The sequence below is a fragment of the Protopterus annectens genome, chromosome 11.part0 (assembly GCF_019279795.1).
Source record: "Protopterus annectens isolate FY-2018-M chromosome 11.part0, PAN1.0, whole genome shotgun sequence".
NCBI lineage: Eukaryota > Metazoa > Chordata > Ceratodontiformes > Protopteridae > Protopterus > Protopterus annectens.
In genome coordinates, this window is record NC_056745.1 from 833,347,056 (window position 1) to 833,367,102 (window position 20,047).

Sequence of the window (20,047 nt, forward strand, 5' to 3'; positions counted from 1 at the left end):
TGAGTTGCCAGCCCGGCGCCCAACCTTCCACGGAAGGCACACATACGCACGCACTCACACCTAGGGCCAATTTAGTGTGGCCAATCCACCTACAGCATATCTTTGGGATGTGGGAGGAAACCGGTGCACCCGGAAGAAACCCAAGCGACCAAGGGAGGACATGCAGACTCTGCACAGAAGGCACCCCAGCTGAGGATCGAACCAGAGAACCTCTTGCTGTGAGGCGACAGCGCTAGCCGCTGCATCACCGTGGCCTCCCTAAAAGCTGATATGTTTAACATTGTAAAATATTTCTGATTTTTGTTACTGAGGATCACTTGTCTGTGACGAATAAAGGCTTGTTGCTTTAGAACACTACCTGGTTTCATGTTTTTTTGGAAATTATTGTGATTGAGCTCATCAACAAAGTTTTAAGGCCACTAGTTTCTCTGTTTTGATTTTTTTTTTTTTTCCTCAACACTCATGATGGTGAGGTTGGAACTAGACAGACTCCTATGCTTGTTCATTTTTTTTCATTTTAAATTAAACACATTACTCAGTGCCATTTTAAGTGAAACACAGTTCAAACCTGTTTTTGAATGAAGTGTTCTCAGTAGTAGCAGAATCTTTGTGTACATGAAGGAAACGACTGCGATAGGGTTGCACCTATCCATTTTTTCTGGACTATCTGGAAATCAACCTTATTTTCTGGTAGTCCCAGAAACTCTGTACAAACTCTGGTATTCTGTTTCCAAAAACAAACAGAGTTTTTTTTAAATGTGTAGATACACAATGCTTTTATTTAAAAAAAAGCATCACCAAAGTGACGCAAATGTGTGACAAACCAGGAAAAGAGGGCATTCCTCCGTCCCATGATGTGCCAATGATGTCATGAAATGGTCAGAAAGTGGGTGGGGAGAAGAAGAGCAGGGTTAAGGGAAGTGTGAGAGGTGTGGGTTTGGTGCTGTTTCTGGCACAACAGAAGGTGGCAACCCTAGACTGCCACTTGTATGTCATCACATAAGAAATTCAAAGCACGGGTTGCTGTACTTCAGGAAAAAGCGAGCTTGTCATGTAGTGACCTCCACTGACAATTGTGTGGTTTTGATGAACTATGTTTTGTGATGCATTTTATAGTTGAGCAAACTGATGGCCTCTAGTTTTCATATTTTGGTTTTGTTGTATCATGAGAAAATTCCGAATACTTTCAGGCATTCTCCCATAGAGTTTCAGAAACTTAATGCTACCTTGACCTAAAAAAATAGATGTCGTTCCTCTGCAATAAATAAATAAATAAATGTAAAGGTACACTTATTTCTTAGTAAAAGTTTTATGCTTTTAACATTAAATTTAGAATTATGAGTTATATGAGCTTGCTTCTGAAAGACAGAAATTTCTTATGTGACATTAGTCATCATTTCTGTTATTAGACTTCACATCAAAAGGTGTTGTTTCAGTAAAAGGAATATTCCTAAATTACAGTTTGTGTTTATATTCTCTCAGATTTTTTTAATGTTGAGACTGGCAGAGTAATGTATTTTTTATGCAACAGCACTAAAGCTAGTGTTAGACTTGCTCTTGCAATATTTTACTTGTTGTTATAACACTTCTCAGTTTACTGCAGCTTACAGTAAGCTTTTGGCATAAACAAGAAATACCTTATGATACTACATATTTGATTACAAAGAGGCAGCTTAACTCCTGCATTTAGCACGTAAGATGAAAAGTTCAAATTAAAAGGCTGAAGAACATCAGAAGGCCCATAGAATTCATTATAGTTAAATGGTAGCAGTTCTAGATGTTGACAGACCTTTGAGATCATGGGTCTGATTCCAAATGTCTTGCTCTCAGAGCAAGAGAGCAAGTATACTGAGAGAAGGTCTTTTGGAATCTGGATGCTGTTGTAGGCCTATTTATATATAGGCCTTACACTGAAGTAAGTGACTTACACTGACAGCAGCTCATTTGGTGTCTAACCTTGTGTATCAGCTATAAACTGTTGCTCTTACCTAAGTAGTAATTTACTTTTGCTTTTAATTTTCCTTCCTAGCTCATAGCCAGCGTTTGGTCTTTGTTAAGTCCATATTGAAGCAGGCCCCTCGCTATCGGACTTTGGAACGAGATCTGATTGAGTTGCAGGAAAGACAGTTGTTTGAGTACTTTGTTGTTGTTTCACTGCACAAGAAACAGTCGGGAAGTGTTTATCTACCTGAGGTTACTCAGCAGTTTCCACTAAAGGTAAAAGCTTTTGCTCTGATCCCATTGTTATTTCCTTGTTCTGTCTTTTGTTATGATGTAATAACAATGTAGCTACAGCTGATGCAGTCAAAGTAGGGTTGCCACCTTTTAAGCATGCCAAAGTGGGGCATGGGGTGTGGCCAATATAACCTGGCCACACCCCTACCATGACATCACCACAGGAATGGTTTTTTTTCCAAACATCTTTATTACATTTACACATATGACAAAGGCAATCTTACATTTATGTAAATGAAAGCATACAAAATTATATCACTCTAGTTGCAAACAGTTTACATCACAGACACCATTGAAGCAACTGTAGTCATAAACATTATACATCACTTATAAACCATCCAGTTATTGTCAGTAATGCTGAAGGAGATGAAGTTATCAGTACAACAGTGTGAAGTTATTACAGCTTACTGAAATCTCACAAAGCATTTAAATTATGCAGCTTTAACAGTAAAAGTGAAGCATTACTGCAAAAACACACACATTACTCATTTGTAACAATAAGTAAACTTCATAGAAAAAAACACACTACTCATATTAAACAGACAATTGTGTTTATTTAAAAAGGTAAAAACACTCTTAAATTCTACATATCACAATAACCATGACTATTCTGAAACAAGAAAACAAAAAAATGTATATATTTCAAACGAGCACTATTTTTTTAAATGCGTATAATTAAGTGTATGCTTAGTGCAAATTAAAGCTAAAGCAAAAAAAAAAGTAAAATAAAAAACACAAAACAAAACTACATACACACTGCAAGAAAACTAGACTAAATCACTTTTTTTTAAATGTGTACTTTGCATTTGATTTGATGGCCTGAAGGAGTGGCCAGTTTTATATAATATTGAATAAAAGTTACTGTATTTCATCTGGAAATTTATGGTCATCATTAGCTCAGCTTTTAAAAAGTCCACGCTGCAACTTTTTCAGACATCTGTCCATTTATTTTTCACCAAAGAAAAAGCTCTCTCCACAAATGCATTTGATGTTGGTATCAATAATACCCTAGCAATTACCGGATGTAATGCGGTCAACTCAGGCCCTTCTCTGAAAAGCTTCAGCCACTTTTCTCCTGGAGATTAGCTTGTTGTATATAATTTTTGGAGAAATGGCTTGATTGCTAAATATTCCTGGAAAAGATGGGCTTCATGTATGTCCCACAGACTCAGGGCAGTGGTCACACTGAGTAAGTCACTGAAAACAAAGAGCTCAATTAAAGATAATTTAGACAGAGTAAACAATTAGTTGTTTTCAGTAAAATCAAGCCATTGTTTTAAATACTTAACTGCTGTCTCCAAGAACACGATAGTCTGTTTTAAGCTTGTTAAAAGAAATGCTGTCTAATGTGCTCATAATTGCCCTAAGTTTTCCACCAAAGAAAGCATCTTCAGCTCTTCCCTGAAGTTTTTCCTTGAAAGAAACCATTGCTAAAAATGTTTCCATGGCATAAGTGCTGCTTCTTGTAAAATACTTATATGTTTATTGAAATCCACGAGAACAACACTGAGAAAGTGCAAATAGTATTGGGGCAGCATAGGCAATGCATTCCTGCCATGCTCATTAGCTGAAAAGTGCTGCCATATATGTCAGGGGGGTGGGTCTCCTCTTCTCCCTTGGAGAGGAAATATGACTAGAGCACTGGGAGATTTTTCACTAGTCTGTCAATAGCTGGCAGGACTGACAGCCACCTTGTTGGCACATGCCTTAAGAGACTCACATTCCATATCACAAAACTCAAAGAAGTCTTTCAAGTCTCTGGTCTTTGTGGCAGAATCTGAGAAATGGCTGAAAAGTTTCATCACAAACACTTCCACATCATAACGTAGCTGTGGTGCAGCTTTTTTGGCTGGTTTATGAATAATGTGAGCAACACAGTTAGCCTTCTGGAGTGATGGGCACTTTTCTTTTGATCTGGTATACACACCAGATTGATTTTCATAGTTCACACTGCCATTATCAGCCCCATATGCTGAAATGCTGTGACAGGGCAAGGAGTGCTTTTCCATATTATCATGGAACTTATAAATAAAGACATTGGTAATCTCCAAACTCTGGACCCCACCCAGTTCGGGTTTGTAAAAGGCAGATCATGTCTCTTAAACCTGATAGACTTCTTTGAAGCAGTCACCAAAGCCGTTGACAAGGGTAAGGTGGTTCACACAGCCTATCTAGATCTTGCCAAGGCTTTCGACACCGTCCCCCACTCTGGAATTATAGATAAACTCACTAAACTAAAAATCCCTATGTCACAAGATGGGTGGCCAACTGGCTCACTGACAGAACCCACACTGTGAAAGTAGCAGACTCCAAGTCCAACGTCAGACCAGTGACAAGTGGAGTACCACATTGTTCAGTCCTGGGTCCTCTCCTGTTTGGTATCTACTTCTCTGAAGTACAGGCTAACACAGAAGGTCTTTGGCTAATGAAGTTCGCAGATGACTGCAAACTAGGAGCCATAATCAAAACTCCTAACGATGTGGACATCCTACAAAAGGGCCTCACTGAGACAGATGCCTGGTGTCAAAGCCATGGCCTCAAGCTCAATGCCAAAAAGTGCATTGTCATCCCCTTTGGTAAAAACTCTGTACCCATGAACTACAACATAGGCGGTAGTATACTTAACACTGAAATTGTGATAAGAGACCTTGGGACATAGGTGGACAGTAGTCTCTCCTTTGATAATCAAATCGCCACAGTAGTCAGGAAATCCTTCTATGTGGCACACCTCATCACAAAATGTTTCTCATGCAGAAAAAAAGAGGTCATTGTTCCCCTCTACTCATCACTCATTAGACCCATTATAGAGTACAACGCCCCTTTTGGTATGCACCTCACAAGATATCTGCAACAACTGGAAAGGCCGCAGAAATACCTCACAAAGAGGATTACCGGCCTCAAACAGATGCCCTACGCAGACTGTCTCAAAAAACTCCAGCTTTACTCCGTCGCATATCGCCTACTCATAGGTGATCTCTGCCTAACATACAAAGCTATGTCAAACCCAGAGCTGTTGGACATGCTCCACTTAAATAAATACCAATCCGTCCGAGCTACACGCTCTAGGGACCTAAACCTTGTCACCACAATAAACAGAACATGCCAGAGGGATAGATTCCTGTCCCAGAGACTTCCCATACTCTGGAATAAACTACCTATCTATATCAAACAAAGCTCCTCATTAGCACTCTTCAAGAAAAATCTTGATGATTGGATGGGAAATAGGAAATTCACCTCAGGGATCACCTCTGTGGCTCTGCTTGACAATGGCACAGGAAAATAATTTTCTTGGGTGGCAAATGCCAGGGTACCTTTTTGGCTGGGCTTGTATAGGCCCCAGGGCCGATAGCCTAGTACCTACCTATGAACCTATAATGTTCGAAATCTGCTGTGATATTGCCTGGGCAGATTCATCAGGGTCTTCATAGAAGTCTAAAAGACCATTCACCACCCCTTCTTCTTTGAAAAAATACCTCACTACAGGTGGAAATAATTTTATGTTTCCCTTGTTGGAAGCATCCACTGATAATGCAAAGGAAGTGCCTGGTTTCTGAAGGTCATGCAGAAGGCATTCCATTGAGTGTGGTCCCAAAACATTTTCAACAATGGCTTCAGCCTTGGTTCTTCCACAAGATACTTTTTTGTGATGTGTGAGTCGCTGTCTTACTGGCCCACCAATTTTACTGCACAGTCCAAACTGGTATAGGAAATATTGTGCTTAACAGCATGGAACACCTCAAAGGCTTCTACTGCAATGATCTGAAGTTCTGGTCCCTCAAGGTTTGTGTTCCTTGCCCACTTTGCCATCAGGTGACTGGATTTTGCTTGCAGAATAGCAGTCTTATATGTTGTTCAGTTGCCTCATATCATGCAACATCATTTCTTCCACCATGGGTGGCTAGAAATTCCTTTTTGCAGTGCTTGCAGAATGCTTTCACATCATTGCACTTCTCGATCCAGTCGAATTCCATTTTCCAAACATTGTGAGCTTGCACATTCCGTTAGTGGCAGTAGACTATGATGAAGCTGCTACTCTCTTCCTACTTGAAGCTGTACTTACTTGATATACAACAGTGATGGCGGACATTTTGGGTTTGGTGTGTCAAAAGCTCCTGGCACAAAATAATTCAGTAAACTTCACATGAGCAACGAATGTAAAAGCAGTGTCTTTGTTAACTTAGGTGTTGATGATCGCTGGCATGTCACCCAAAATGTCGTGGCATGTCACCTGTGACATGTGTGTCATAGGTTCACCATCACTGATATACAATGGGTCCCCTTCAGTCGATCAAACGTTTACAAGTTCGAACCACATATGGCCGAGACCATATATTCGAACTTGTAAAAGTTTGATTGGAGTGAATGGAGATCTCTGTACAGAGCGGAAAGGGAAGATTTCCCATTTCCGCAATGTAGTGCGATCTCGGAGTTGGTATATTTAAGTAAGGGGGTATGGGCGGTGCCCCCCTGCTATAGACGTTTAGTTTTGTGTTTTTTTGTTTTATGTGTTTTTATTTCAGTGTTCGAACTTTTACAACTTCGAACATATGGTCTCGGCCATATGTGATTCGAACTTGTAAAAGTTCAATCTACTGAAGTAGATCCTATGCAATATATTTAGCAAAACTGAGTTATTAGGATGCAGTACTATAATGCCACAGGAAGGAACTGGCTAGAAGTACTGGCAAAAGAACTGGTTAGAATCACTGGCATTTGAAAGAACTAGTTTGAAAAACATTGGGACCTGAAAACTGTCAGAATAATATTGGTACCTGAAACATGAAGCAGTTCGTAAAGTAGTTCTTTGATAAAGATTCACTGAATAACTGAGGAATAGAGCAGAAGGGAATTAACATTACAAAACATTTAAAAAGATTGCATAGTAAATGACATAATGGGAGGCATTTTGTCAATTGAAACTTGACATTAACACCAGATATAATATGTTTATTACTGCACATGCCCCACACTGCTCCAAAAAATAAATTATACACATATTTTCACTTTAAATTACTTCTTGTAAATCATTAACTAAAATGCCACTCTAAAATGAATTAGAATGTACAGCAGACCCCATAGACCCCATTTACCTCTGAACACAGCAATTAAAAAAAACAAATAAATTTATAGCACAAATTTACCCAGCACATCGATGCAATAAAGAACTTGCCCAACAGCAGCATGGCCATATTCGCATTATAATCAAAGCAGTACATTTTAAACTTATTGAAGACAGCATTAAAACAAAATGCACACATTTCCACTTATAAAAGCAAACTGTCCTGAAACAGCAATGACATGTTTTTGCGTGATTCCAAATGCACCATGTTAACTTCCTCCCCCCCAAAAAAAAAAATAAAGTTAAGCAAACACTTTCACTTTTAAAAATACTTCTTGAAAGGCATCACTTAATAGCTTGTCTAAAATAAATTGAAATGCACAGCAGACCCCATGGACCCCATTTACCTCCAAATACAGCAAATAATAAGAAAAAGAGAAAGAAACCTATAACAGTAATTTACCCAGCACAATGATTCAATAAAGAACAGGCCCAAGTAACAGCAGTATGGCCATATTCACATTATAATCAAAGTAGTATATTTTAAACTTATTAAAGACAGCATAAAAAATAAAATACACACATTTCTGCTTGCAGCCATGACAACATGTACCCAGTATATGAACATGTTGCCTCAAAAAAATACAAAGTTTTACGCACGTATACATTTTCACTTTTAAAAGTTTAGTGATGACTTGCAAGAAAAATACCCAAAGCAGTGCATCTTAATTTATTGAAGATAGCATTAAAAATAAATTGCACAGATCACCACACAAAAAAGTGCAAACTGTTTTTAAACATTTCCATCTTTAAATGCAAAGTACCCTGAAACAGCCACAATAAAAATAGAAATATATCAGTCACACTACATTTATCTGTGAAGATTGCCCCCACCAGAAATTAAAAAAAACACTTCTATACACACATTTTAGCCTTTAAAATCTAATGCTTCTAAATCATCCCAAAACATCCAGAACAATTATAGATTAAATTAAATTACACACACGCACACACACACACACACACACACACACACACACACACACTTTTTATACCTTTAAAAAGTACTACTTGCAAATCTCAAAATAACCATTATACAGATGTAAATTCTGCACAGTGAACCCCATTTACCTCTAAACATTAAAAAGTTGAATAGAAGTAAAACACAATATTCCCGTTTTTAAAAAGCTAGAGCCGTAAAATATTTGTACGTGCTTATCAGCACAGTCACAGTCTTTGCTGGGCTAGCTGACTTCCCTGTTGGAATGGCTGACTTCCTGCCTGCTGGAGTGGCTGGCTGGCTTGCTTCCTAGCTGCTGGAGTGGCTAGCTGGCTTCCTGGCTGCTGGAGTGGCTGGCTGGGTGGCTGTGGCTGCTGGAGTGGCTTAGTGGCTTGCTGGTTGGCTTTGTCTACTAGAGCCTTGCTGGCTTGCTGGCTCTGGCTGTAAAAAAAAAAAAAAAAAAAGACAAATCCCAGTCTTCTATAAGCAGCTGTAGAAGTGCTAATAAAAAACACTCTACAGGCACAACCTTTGTAGGGTTCTTCCTGGCTCAATTCCTCACCCACTTCATGGGTTTTAGCCAATTGCTGCATGATTTATAACACCCGGACCTAACAGGTAATAGCTCTGCCTACAGGTCCAGGTTGGTGACGTAACCAAATTGCCGTGGAAAAAACAGAAGTGTTTGCAGCATTTCCACAGTGGTTCAATATGCAACTGCTTTACAGAGCAGGCAACGGGAGATAGATCTACCCATGAGTGTCCCACTGATAGCAGGACGGGTGACAAACGTAAGTCACAGTGCCATCTCTATATGGTAAAAAGTGTGTTTGTGGCAGGCCCTATATAGAGAGTTTACTTGTCAACATTAGAGCAATTCATGTACTACAATAATCTAGAGTATTATTAAAGATGATGTATTTTGTAAGCTCTTGAGAATATGTAAACTCTGTGCAGTTACTGTGATCTTTAATCAAAAATCTAGCTGAAAAGATAATTACACTTTTTGGGTTTATCAGCGGATACAGAAACACTTATTGAGAAAGAATAATAATTTTAGAGCTACAAAAACAGTTTACACCATCAGCACTTTATTTGTATCTGTCTGGGGAAGTAATATAAAGTGGATCATTTTATTTGTGGCACTAACTAATGTAAATCATGTCAACAAATGAAACTGTCCTGTATGGACTGAGTTTATTAAACAAAAGCATGCTGTGAAACTGATGACTGTACTGCTGAGGTCTGTAACAGCAATGACATTTCCATGAACTGCAGTTTCAGTTAATGCTCCTATTACCACAACTTTATCTTTTGTTTAACTTGGGTGATATGTGGGTGGTTGGTGGTGTTTATACTTATCCATGATCTTTAGGATTGTATAAAAAGTGTGGGAAGTTAGAATCGTTAGTCTTAAAATGTTTTTTGCCCCATTGGTGTCTGCCCTTTCTCCAGTGTCTGTAGGACCATCAAGTTAGTATATTAAAATAAGGGAGCACAGGGGGCTTTATCCCTGCACAGTTACGCTTTTGAGCTTGATTTAAGTGTAGGTATGTTTTAATTTGTTCATTGAGTTAGTTTTATTGATGGTAGTCGATGTTAATGGTGGTGTGGTTTCAGTTTTTTTACTTTCATTTTTTGTGACATGAATACATTAAAAAAGCACACTCTAGCCACAACTTTTCAAAAGTAGCATTTGCCAGCGTTGGTGTCCTTTTACTAAAATAATTTAATGTATGAAGTTTGGTGCTAGCTTGACATTTGATTTCACTGAAATCCATAGTATTGCTGTGGTTGAGTTGTATATGAATTAAGTCTGCACAGTCATTCATGATGAAAACATTTTTTTCATGACTCGACATGCTACTTATATTTGATATTTAACTATTTTGGCTTGATCAAGATCCATATTTTCCATTATTTATTTATTTTTATTTGCGTCATATTTCAGGTTACTTTATATTGTTTTCCTGGCTGCAGTGTTATCTGAGAGAACTCCAGATAATAAATAGTGTAGAAGTACTCAGATATGCTAAAACTCAGAAACAGCCAGCCAACAAGTACCACAGCTCTGTAGGTAAACAGTCTTTCTGGGGACCCATTAAAATGAAAGTGAGGTACATATATAAAACATGAAGATGCATGTTAAATCCCACCAATGTACATATGTATAAATGAACCTTTAGCATGGAACAGATTCTGTAACTGAAACATTAAGTACAGCATGCGTACTAAATTAAACATACAGTCATGTACAATTTTAGACATACTTTTGAAAATTAAAGTGGTAATCAACAAACTTAGAAAATAATGTTGGATAAAATTAATTTAGGTGTGGAACTAAATTTAAATAAAAAAAATAATTGAAATGTCACTTATTAAAATAGTGATTTGAAAGAATAACATAAAACTTACTAATATTGTTCACATTTTTTAAATGGGTTTCTTTAAGTATGTCAGCCAAAAGAAAGGAAAGAGATGAAAAACAGAATGGAAAAAGAGAAGGAAAGGGAATGATGAAGGTAAGTGAAAGGGAAACGAAAATAGAAGCATAGGAAATCATGAAGAGTGTAAAGGAAGGAAGAAGAAAGAAGAGAAAAAGCAATGGAGGGTGGGAGTAAAAGGAGGGAGTGAAAAGCAGATGGGAAAGAGCTAACAATGGAAAGAAACTGGGAAGGAAAGAAAAAAAATGTGGAAATGAAGTTCTAAATGGAAAAGAAGGGGTAACAAAAATAATTCTTCACACCCGTATTTCACAGAATTGTACTTGGATTAAAACGGTTGAATTCTTAAATCTAGAACATTCTTTTTTCTTTAATAAATTCAGCCACTATTTGTCATTTTTTTAATTGGTTTATTATGTCAGAATCAACAAGACTGACGATAGGTTTATCAGAATTATGAAATGCTTGGAAGTAAATCCTACTTGTTTTAAGACTGTTTAATTCATTAATCCAAATCATTATTTTTTCTCTAATAAATTCAGTATATGCATGTCATTCGTAATTGGTTTATTGTGTCATAATGAACGAGACTGGTAATATGTTTATCAGAATTAAGAAATGCTTGGAAATAAAACCCAGCTAGAGATTCTGGATTCTTATTGCGCATTTTTTTCCTAAATTTATTCCTTATGTGGCCTAGCTGTATGTTTGTCATACATTTTGATATTACAGCACTGTGATTCATGGATGTATAATGAAGCATTTCAAGTAATATGTGAATTATTTTTTTTTTCTTTGAGGGTATCATGAACTGAGTATAAAGAATAGCAAATTCATCAGGGATCTGCTAGAGGGATGATTTATTTGAAATTTTATTTCCGAATTAAAATCTGTAAATTCTTGGTGTCTTACAAATGTGTTTACCATGGGGTAATACATCAGTGTGGACCTTTTGTTGATTTTTAGCCCTCAACTTGCATATTTTCCATTCTGCATATGTTCTTCGTGTTTCGCTGTTGTAGTCATCACACTTGGGTTATCCTGCCAGGGGTAGCCCTCAGTCAACCTGAATACCAATGGCTTAGTATTTCTGCGTCGGTTGCTGTTGCTCCAGGACTGACGTCAGGTCGTCAGTGGTATAAAAACAGGCAGCCGACACCATTACATCAGTCTTTCTTGCCGAGGAACCCGAAGCAGAAGCAGTTTGCACGAGTGCCGGTCAGCCGCTACCTGAGTTTTCATTTCCAAAATTGAAGTTGAAGTCTTCTAAAGCTAAATACCCTGTTAGGGATCCTTTTTTCTTGCTCTAACCAATGTCAGAAAAAGTTAACAATTGTCTCGCCTGTGGAAAGCAAATACCACACCGAGATGTCCATTCTTACTGCATCACCTGTTTAGGCCCAGACCACGATGTCCCTCGCTGTCGATTTTGTGCTTTGTTCAATGCCAGAACTGTTCGTCATTGGGCCCTTATTGTAGCTAAATACTTTTGCTCTCGATCTCTATGTTCTGAAATGGCTTCGGTAAGCCATCTGACTTCCGATCTTTCAAAAAAACGTAAGGATAAAGACAGAGACAGATTGCACAGGTCCAAAACTGCCGACGTACTCAGTGAGGTGCTTTCGCAGCCCCTGATGCCTGCTTCTATGGATTCGCAGGCTGCTACAGAGACCTGTTCAGAGTCCTGTATGCAGCAAGACTCTTCTTTGATTACGGAACCTGTGGATGTTTCTGCCTTGGATGGGTCTGGAGCCACTGTGCAGGCACCGGCTTCTGAAGAAGTTTTTCACACTACCGATATTCGACACAAACCGACGACTGCTTTCGCGTCTTCAGTTCTTTTTAAAACTGCTGAGATTCTAAGGCCCAGAGTACGAACTACGCCTAAAAAAACGATGACCCAACCTCAAGCGCCTGCTTCCATGCCTCAATCTCAGATGCTTAAAATGGAGGAAGACCTTTTAATGCTGATTAGAGGAAGCCAGCCTGCCTCTGCTAAAAGGAAAAGAGACTTGTTCCCAGCAGCCTTATCTGACCAAGAATCCGATAACTCTGAGTTTTCTGATTATGAAGGCATGCCCTTATCTGCTTATGAGGATTCAGATGCAGAGGAATCCATCCCTTCTGCCTCTCCTCCAGAGGATTTTTTTTTTGGAGAAACCCTACATACCTTGAGAGAACATTTTCATTGGGAAAGCCAGGATTATCCTCAGTCCAAAAAGAGACGCAGGAAATTTTTAGATTTACCACAGCACAGACCCTTAGCTATTTCTCCTGTTCTGGATGTTGTGGATGATGTTTTTATGCCATTAGAGCATTAAATTATCAGTTTCACATGCTGAAATACCAACAATATACTATGGAACTTACTAAACAATAAATATCTATCTTCCCTGACTGTGCAGAAAATAAAGAATTACAGGAGCTCATGCATTCTGCAAGCCAAGTTAGTAAGCATACCCTGCAATGTGGGTTTGACGCCCTAGAAGCATCCTGCAGGGCAGTAGTCACAGGTTCTGTACTTAGAAGGCATGCTTGGCTTAAGGAACAAACCTTGCCAGACCATGTCAAATCAAAATTATTGGACGCACCACTAAACAAGAACACTTTGTTTGGCACCAAAGCAGAAGAGGTTTTAAAAAAGATGGAAGAAAAAGCTAAGTATATGCAGACAGTTAAAGACTTTTTGCAAGTCCAGCCTCCTAAATTCAGTAGGCATTGCCCCTCAAAACATTGGTCCTTTCCAGCCCTCTCAAGGCCACCTCAGACTAGACCTAGAGGAAGCAGGACCCCCCCTCCCCAACAGCAGTCTCAGGGTATGCAGAGATCTAAGCAATGGAGTACCTCCACTTCTAAAACTGGGAGTGTTAAGCCACCCCCTTATGGAAAGAATTCACAATGACTTCTCAACTCCACCCCTCACCTCTGCCCATGTGCTTGTGCCCCTAGGAGGAAAACTTACCTCCCATGCAAAAAACTGGGCTTCCATCACCAACGATCGATGGGTCTTCAACATAGTGTCCCATGGGTACAAATTTTATTTCCACACGCTGCCAACCCGAGAAGGGTTCCAAGATCTTCCTCCAAAGAGTTGGCAGAGGCACAAAACCATGTTCATTCCCTGCTCTCCATGAGGGCAATTCAGCCTGTTCCTGCAGAACAGATAGCCCAAGGTTTCCATTCCAGACTTTTCCTGGTACCCAAAAAAGAGGGCACCTGGTGCCCAATCTTAAATCTTTCCATTCTAAACACCTTCCTGCTGGTGCCAAAATTCAAAATGCTCACCCTACAGAAGCTTCTCCCTATGCTGTCCAAAGATGCCTGGTTAGCCACCCTAGACCTAAAAGAGGCCTATCTGCACATCGCAATCAGAGACTCTTGCAGAAAATATCTACATTTCAGGGAAGGATCTATGCATTATCAGTTTTCTGCACTTCCCTTTGGCTTATCCACTGCTCCCAGAGTTTTCACAAAATGCCTGGCTCCAGCTATTGCTTTTTGCAGACCAAGAAATATTCATATTTACCCCTACTTGGATGACTGCATGATTCAGGCAGACAGGAAAAGCTGTTGCAGCACCTGACATTTGTAAAGGACCTACTAACCTCACTGTGGTACACTATAAACAGAAAGAAATCCAAACTAGTCCCCAGTCAAAAAAATGTATTCCTGAGAGCAAGCCTGGGCACAGCATCCCAGATGGCATTCCTTACTCCAGAAAAACAAGCCTATCTGACAGGTTACTTCTCCCAACTGGCCACCAAAACCCACTTATCTGCAAGGAAAATCCTGATAGCTCTAGGGTTCATGGCCTCCTGAATTCTACTGATTCCATATGCCAGACTGCATATGAGGAAACTTCAGTGGTACTTAAAAAGCCTTTGGTGTCAACATTCTCAGGACCTGGAAACTATTACAAGTATGATACCTTGTCTAAGGAAAGATTTTCTTTGGTGGGCAGCAGTATGCAACCACAACAAGGTACTTCCCTTTTCACAACCCCGCGCCACCCAGACCCTAACCACAGATGCATCAGACTATGCCTGGGGTGCACACCTGGACGGCAGGTATATTCAGGGCCACCGGAGCCCAAATCAAATTCATCTGCACATCAGTCAAAAGGAAATGCTAGCTGTTCAGCATGCTCTGACAGCTTTCAGATCCCTACTCTCTCCAGGGCCTCTACTAATCAAAACCAACAACACTACAGTGATGTGGTACATCAACAAGCAGGGGAGATCCCACTCTCACCTACTCTGCAGGCTAGCCATGACCCTTTGGAACAAGGCCTCAGCCATGCATATTCACCTCTTAGTACAATTCCTGCCAGGCAACCAAAACTCTCTGGCAGACAACATAAGCAGAAATCTCCTAGACCCACATGAGTGTCAGTTTAATCACAATACCTTCAGTCTTGTGACCCAGAAATGGGGTACCCCGAAGGTGGACCTATTTGCCTCCCCCTACAACCACAAGCCCAGCAAATTCTGCACCAGGTAACCTCACAGCAAGGCCTGGAGAGTGGATGCCTTATCCTTCTAATGGGTAAACCTCTCAATCTATGCATTTCCCCCTCTACCTCTTATTACAAGAGTATTACTCAAAATAAGGGAGGAAAGACCAAGGGCAATCCTGATTGCCCCAGACTGGCCATGCCAACACTCGTACCCACTACTGCGCAGTCTGTCACCATTGCCCCCTTGGCACCTCCCTCAGATTCCAACTCTCCTGACTCAGCAAGAGGGAGAGTTATTGCATCCACAATTGCAGACCCTGAACCTGGCAGCCTGGCTTATTCCTTGACTTCTCCTCCAGTGGCCAGCCTAAGCAAGCAGGTCCTGGACATTATACATGAAGCCAGATGACCCAACACTAGAAAATCCTATGCTGACAAGTGGAAAAGGTATTGTTCCTGGATCCAGATTAAAGGAGTTGACCCAGCACAGCCCTCCTTAACTCTCATCCTGGATTACCTAGCATACCTACTCTACAGGGGCCTATCCTTCTCTTCCATTAAAATACATACCTTTGCCATCTCTGCACATTACAGCACTGAGCCACCTCTCTTTCCACACCCTCTCATCAAGCAGTTCCTTAGAAGGGCCAACAACTTAAGGCCACCAAGAAGAGCCCCTACGCCTGCTTGGGACCTTAACTTTGTGTTGGAAAAGCTCATGCTACCCCCTTTTGAGCCTGCAGCTTCAGCAGAGTTAAAATTCCTCTCTTGGAAAACAGCCTGCCTTCTGACCATCACTTCAGCTAGAAGAATGTCTGACCTAAAAGCACTTATGGCTGTGGAACCCTTCATCATTTTTCATGCTGACAGGGTCTCCCTAAGGACTAACCCAACTTTCATGCCAAAAGTGGTGTCCAGTGTGGCTCTCAACCAATCTGTTAATTTGCATACCTTTTTCCCTAAACATCAAAATAAGGGGGAAAGGATCCTGCACTCTTTAGATGTGCGCAGACAGCTCACATTGTACCTAGATAGGACTAAACCTTTTAGGAAATCTGACCATTTACTAGTCAGCTTTGCACCAGGGGCAGAGGGCAAGGCTATATCAAAACAAACCATTTCCAAATGGATAGCACACTGTATCCATTTCTGTTACAAACACCACTGGAAACCACCCCCACTGGGGGTCAGAACCCATTCCACTAGGGCAACTTCAACCTCTGCAGCCTTTTTCAAAGGGGTCCTTACCAGGGACATCCTGGAAGCTGCAACATGGAGTTCTGTTCATAACTTCACCAGGTATTACCACCTGCCTATCTTTTCCAGATCTAGGGATAGGCTTTGCAACCGCAGTCCTGCAGGGCATTCTAGCCAGCCCCAACTCTTCTTGACTGCCTCCACCTGTTCTTCAGCTTTGGGAATCAACCCAAGTGTGATGACTGCAACAGTGAAACATGAAGAACATAGTACAGTTGTGTACACTTACCATAAATGTAGATGTTCGTATATTCACTGTTGCAGTCCTGGTTTCCCACCCTCCAGCCCCCTTGTCTCTCTCTCTCTGTCTCTCTCTGTCTCTCTTCCTCACTCTTTACAGGGCTATTGGTATTTATCTTCTACTGGTGGTGTTATTCTACCATAACCTAGCTCTCTATTTGGGTGCTCCTGACATTTGGGGCAAGAAAAACCTGATGTAATGGCGTTGGCTGCCTGTTTTTGTACCACTGATGACCTGACGTCAGTCCTGTAGTGACAGCAACCGACGCAAAAATACTAGGTCTCTGGTATTTGGGCCAACTGAGGGCTACCCCTGGCAGGATAACCCAAGTGTGATGACTGCAACAGTGAATACACTCAAACATCTACATTTATGGTAAGTGTACACAACTGTACTTTTTCTGTGCCGCAGACCGTTTAACTTATCTTTTTCATTTTGGAACTTGACAACTGATCCTGCTATTGGTTCACATATGACATAAATCTGTTCTCTTGCCATGTGTAAAAGTAAACCCCTTACTCTGTCATTTTTTGAAATGTTTAGAGCGTGAGCATAATTACTGAATCTGGGTAACTACAACTACCAATATGAGCTCTTCTATTGTAGGCATTACTGTCAGTATCGAACACACTGACAAACTAGGCTTCTGTACAGACATGTTCACATTATATAAATGCTTCTGTTTTAAACTGTTTCTGCTTTCATTATCAGTCATGTATTTCAGATATATATCGTTTTGGCATCCCCTCTTTGTTAAAGTCCTGTTACGAAAACGTACAGAAAAGTTACTTTTTTGTTTCTGTATGCTTGAACATTTTTTCTCTAGTTTCTCTTTTCCTTGCAGATGGGAAATAAATTTTCCCATCTTAAAAAAAATTTTCATCAATGAATGAAGTACTTTTCCTTATCACCAGTATCTGTACTGTCATGCATGTGGACGTAACAGAAATACATCATAGCAGTTCCACAGTTTGGATTGTCAAGGCCAAACTCCCACACAAAGACAGCATATGGAAAGTGAACAGAAGCATGCAATGGGGGCAACAAACAGCAGGGGCAGGCTTTTCCTAAGCATCAGACCGGGCCACAGTAGGATCAAACAGCAAGAATCCACTTCATTAGTTGAGCCACATCATGAATGTACGATTTGCTTCTTCACAACAGAAAACCAGCTGTAACAATGACAATTATTTTCATAGCCCTCTCAAACCTATCTGTTCCTCTCTCACTCATACACTTATCCATCTTTCATACCATCAACACACTTTCTTCTATCTCTTATAACTTAGCTACTGCCTTCCACGGTTTGTCATCACTATTTTACTGCACACCACCCTCTACAATGTACACAGTCATCTCTCTCTTCTTCTGTATTTGTGTTTTATGTTATGTTAGTTTATAGTTACAGCTGTTAAACTACTTCATTGCACATGTAAACATTTTTGCTTTGCTGTAACTAACAGTTTTCCTTTACTCAAACTTTTAATTTAAACTGTATGTAGTACTCATGTCAATTTACTGTATGTTTATGTCAGTATACTATATATTGTTCTTATGTCTGCTTGAAGGTTTTCTCCCCAGGCCACCACCGAAAATGGGCTCATTTTGGCCCAGTAGACACTCCTGGCAAACAAACGTAAAATAAATAAATAAAGTCCACAAGAAACACAAAATGAACCTCATTTAGTGGGTGGAGACCATATAAGTTAGCCTAAATAATTTAGTAGGTACAGTTTCTGGTGCCTAATTCCTGATTCATAGTTTATTCAGCGTCTGTTACAGGCTCTTCCTTTCCCTTATTCAGGAGCAGCTAATGTTGTTCACAGGGGAAAGTGATTACCAGAGCTACAGCAAGTCTTCCAAAGGAAAGTAATTGCAGAAGGATGCTTGACCATAAGATAAAACAAATGGTGAATAATAATGTCAGTACTTTCTTTGTTGTATAGTAATTCACCTAAGTATAACATGTTTACTTATAAGATCATGATTATGTAATCCATCTTAAATTCCTGCTAGAACTTTTTCTGTTATATTAGCAGTGTCAGTGATTTCATATGCCATGTACTCAGAGTGAGGGATGGGATAAGATTAAAACATTATTATTGCCACTTCTGTTGCTGCCTTTTTTTCTACCCCCCTCATGGGAATAAGGGGCTGTTGGTGATGTCAACTAAGTGAGAACATTGAGAGAAAAATTGTACCAAAAGGTAATTTAATATTATTGGTTTCTTTTACTGTTGGCTTTGCTCAGGGATGTGTCTCCTATCACACACTCATTCGACTGTCTGTGTTTGTGACTCTGCATCTGTATAGTCGATGCCCCAGTGTGTTCTGCACGTATGAAGAGAATTTCATTAACTGGAGAAGGTGGATGGTTGACAACAAGGAAAAACTTGCAGAGATTCTAATCAGACAGTGAGCTTAGGCAGTGCAAAATGGTGTGTGTGTGTGTGTGTGTGTGTGTGTGTGTGTGTGTGTGTGTGTGTGTGTGTGTGTGTGTGTGTGTGTGTGTGTGTGCGTGTGCGTGTGTAAGCATGCATGTCCATGCCATGTTCCTTGGAAAGAAGATGCTAGATCTCCCTCCAAAGATTTGATGACTGCTAAAGGTACAGTTATGTAAAGCTTGGATAAACAATAGAAATCGAGGGAGGGGGCAGGTTGGGGATGTTGCAGGTGCAACAACTATTTTGTTTTTTATTTGCTTTGGGAACCTTGGAGTATTCCTTTAACTGGTTGAATGGACAAACAGTTCTGTAAATGGCTCATGTACATTAACTCTCCAGAAGTGGAATAAAAAAAAAATAACTTGTATTTAACAACAAGAGGTACTTGTAGATAACCATAAATGAAATTGAGTTTCAGGGGTTCAGATAATGGTATGGAGCTAAGCTCAAACAGTTTGTGACTCAGCACAAGCTGCATACAGTTAGTGTTACCTACCACCTGAATTCCTGTGTACAAAAGTTAAACTGTCTGCCAGTAGCACTGCACTGTAGAGGCACATGGATTTGCATTTATGTATCTCAGACATACAACACCATTCTTTGTACCTGCAATGTACAAGATTAGGAAAGTTAAAGAAAGGAGAGAAACTTTGTAGCAAGGTAGGTCTAGAACCAGGTTATTTTTACAACAGAGAAGATTAAAGGTGAAAAGGAAGAATTATTTGCATTTGTTTTTGGTCCTCACACCTACTTCTTGTCATCAGCAGTGTCCAGTGTCCTCATTCTTTGTAGCCATCACTGCTGCCCTCCTTCTTTGTAGTGATCACCCCTCCCACCTGTAACTGATTGGCGCACCTTTCAGGCTGAAGCAGTGGCACTTCTGGTGATAGCCCTTCCTTTCATAAGAAATC

The 20,047-nt window shown here is 40.0% G+C and overlaps 1 protein-coding gene across 6 annotated transcripts in view; it reads left to right on the forward strand.

Moving 5' to 3' along the window:
• DENND2A (DENN domain containing 2A) overlaps positions 1–20,047 on the forward strand; it is a 2,268,767-nt gene that overhangs the window by 1,092,850 nt on the left and 1,155,870 nt on the right. For all 6 annotated transcript variants that reach the window (XM_044088248.1, XM_044088247.1, XM_044088242.1 and 3 more), the window contains one exon: positions 2,030–2,217. In XM_044088248.1, the coding sequence (XP_043944183.1) occupies positions 2,030–2,217 (188 nt within the window). The remainder of the gene's footprint in view (positions 1–2,029; positions 2,218–20,047) is intronic.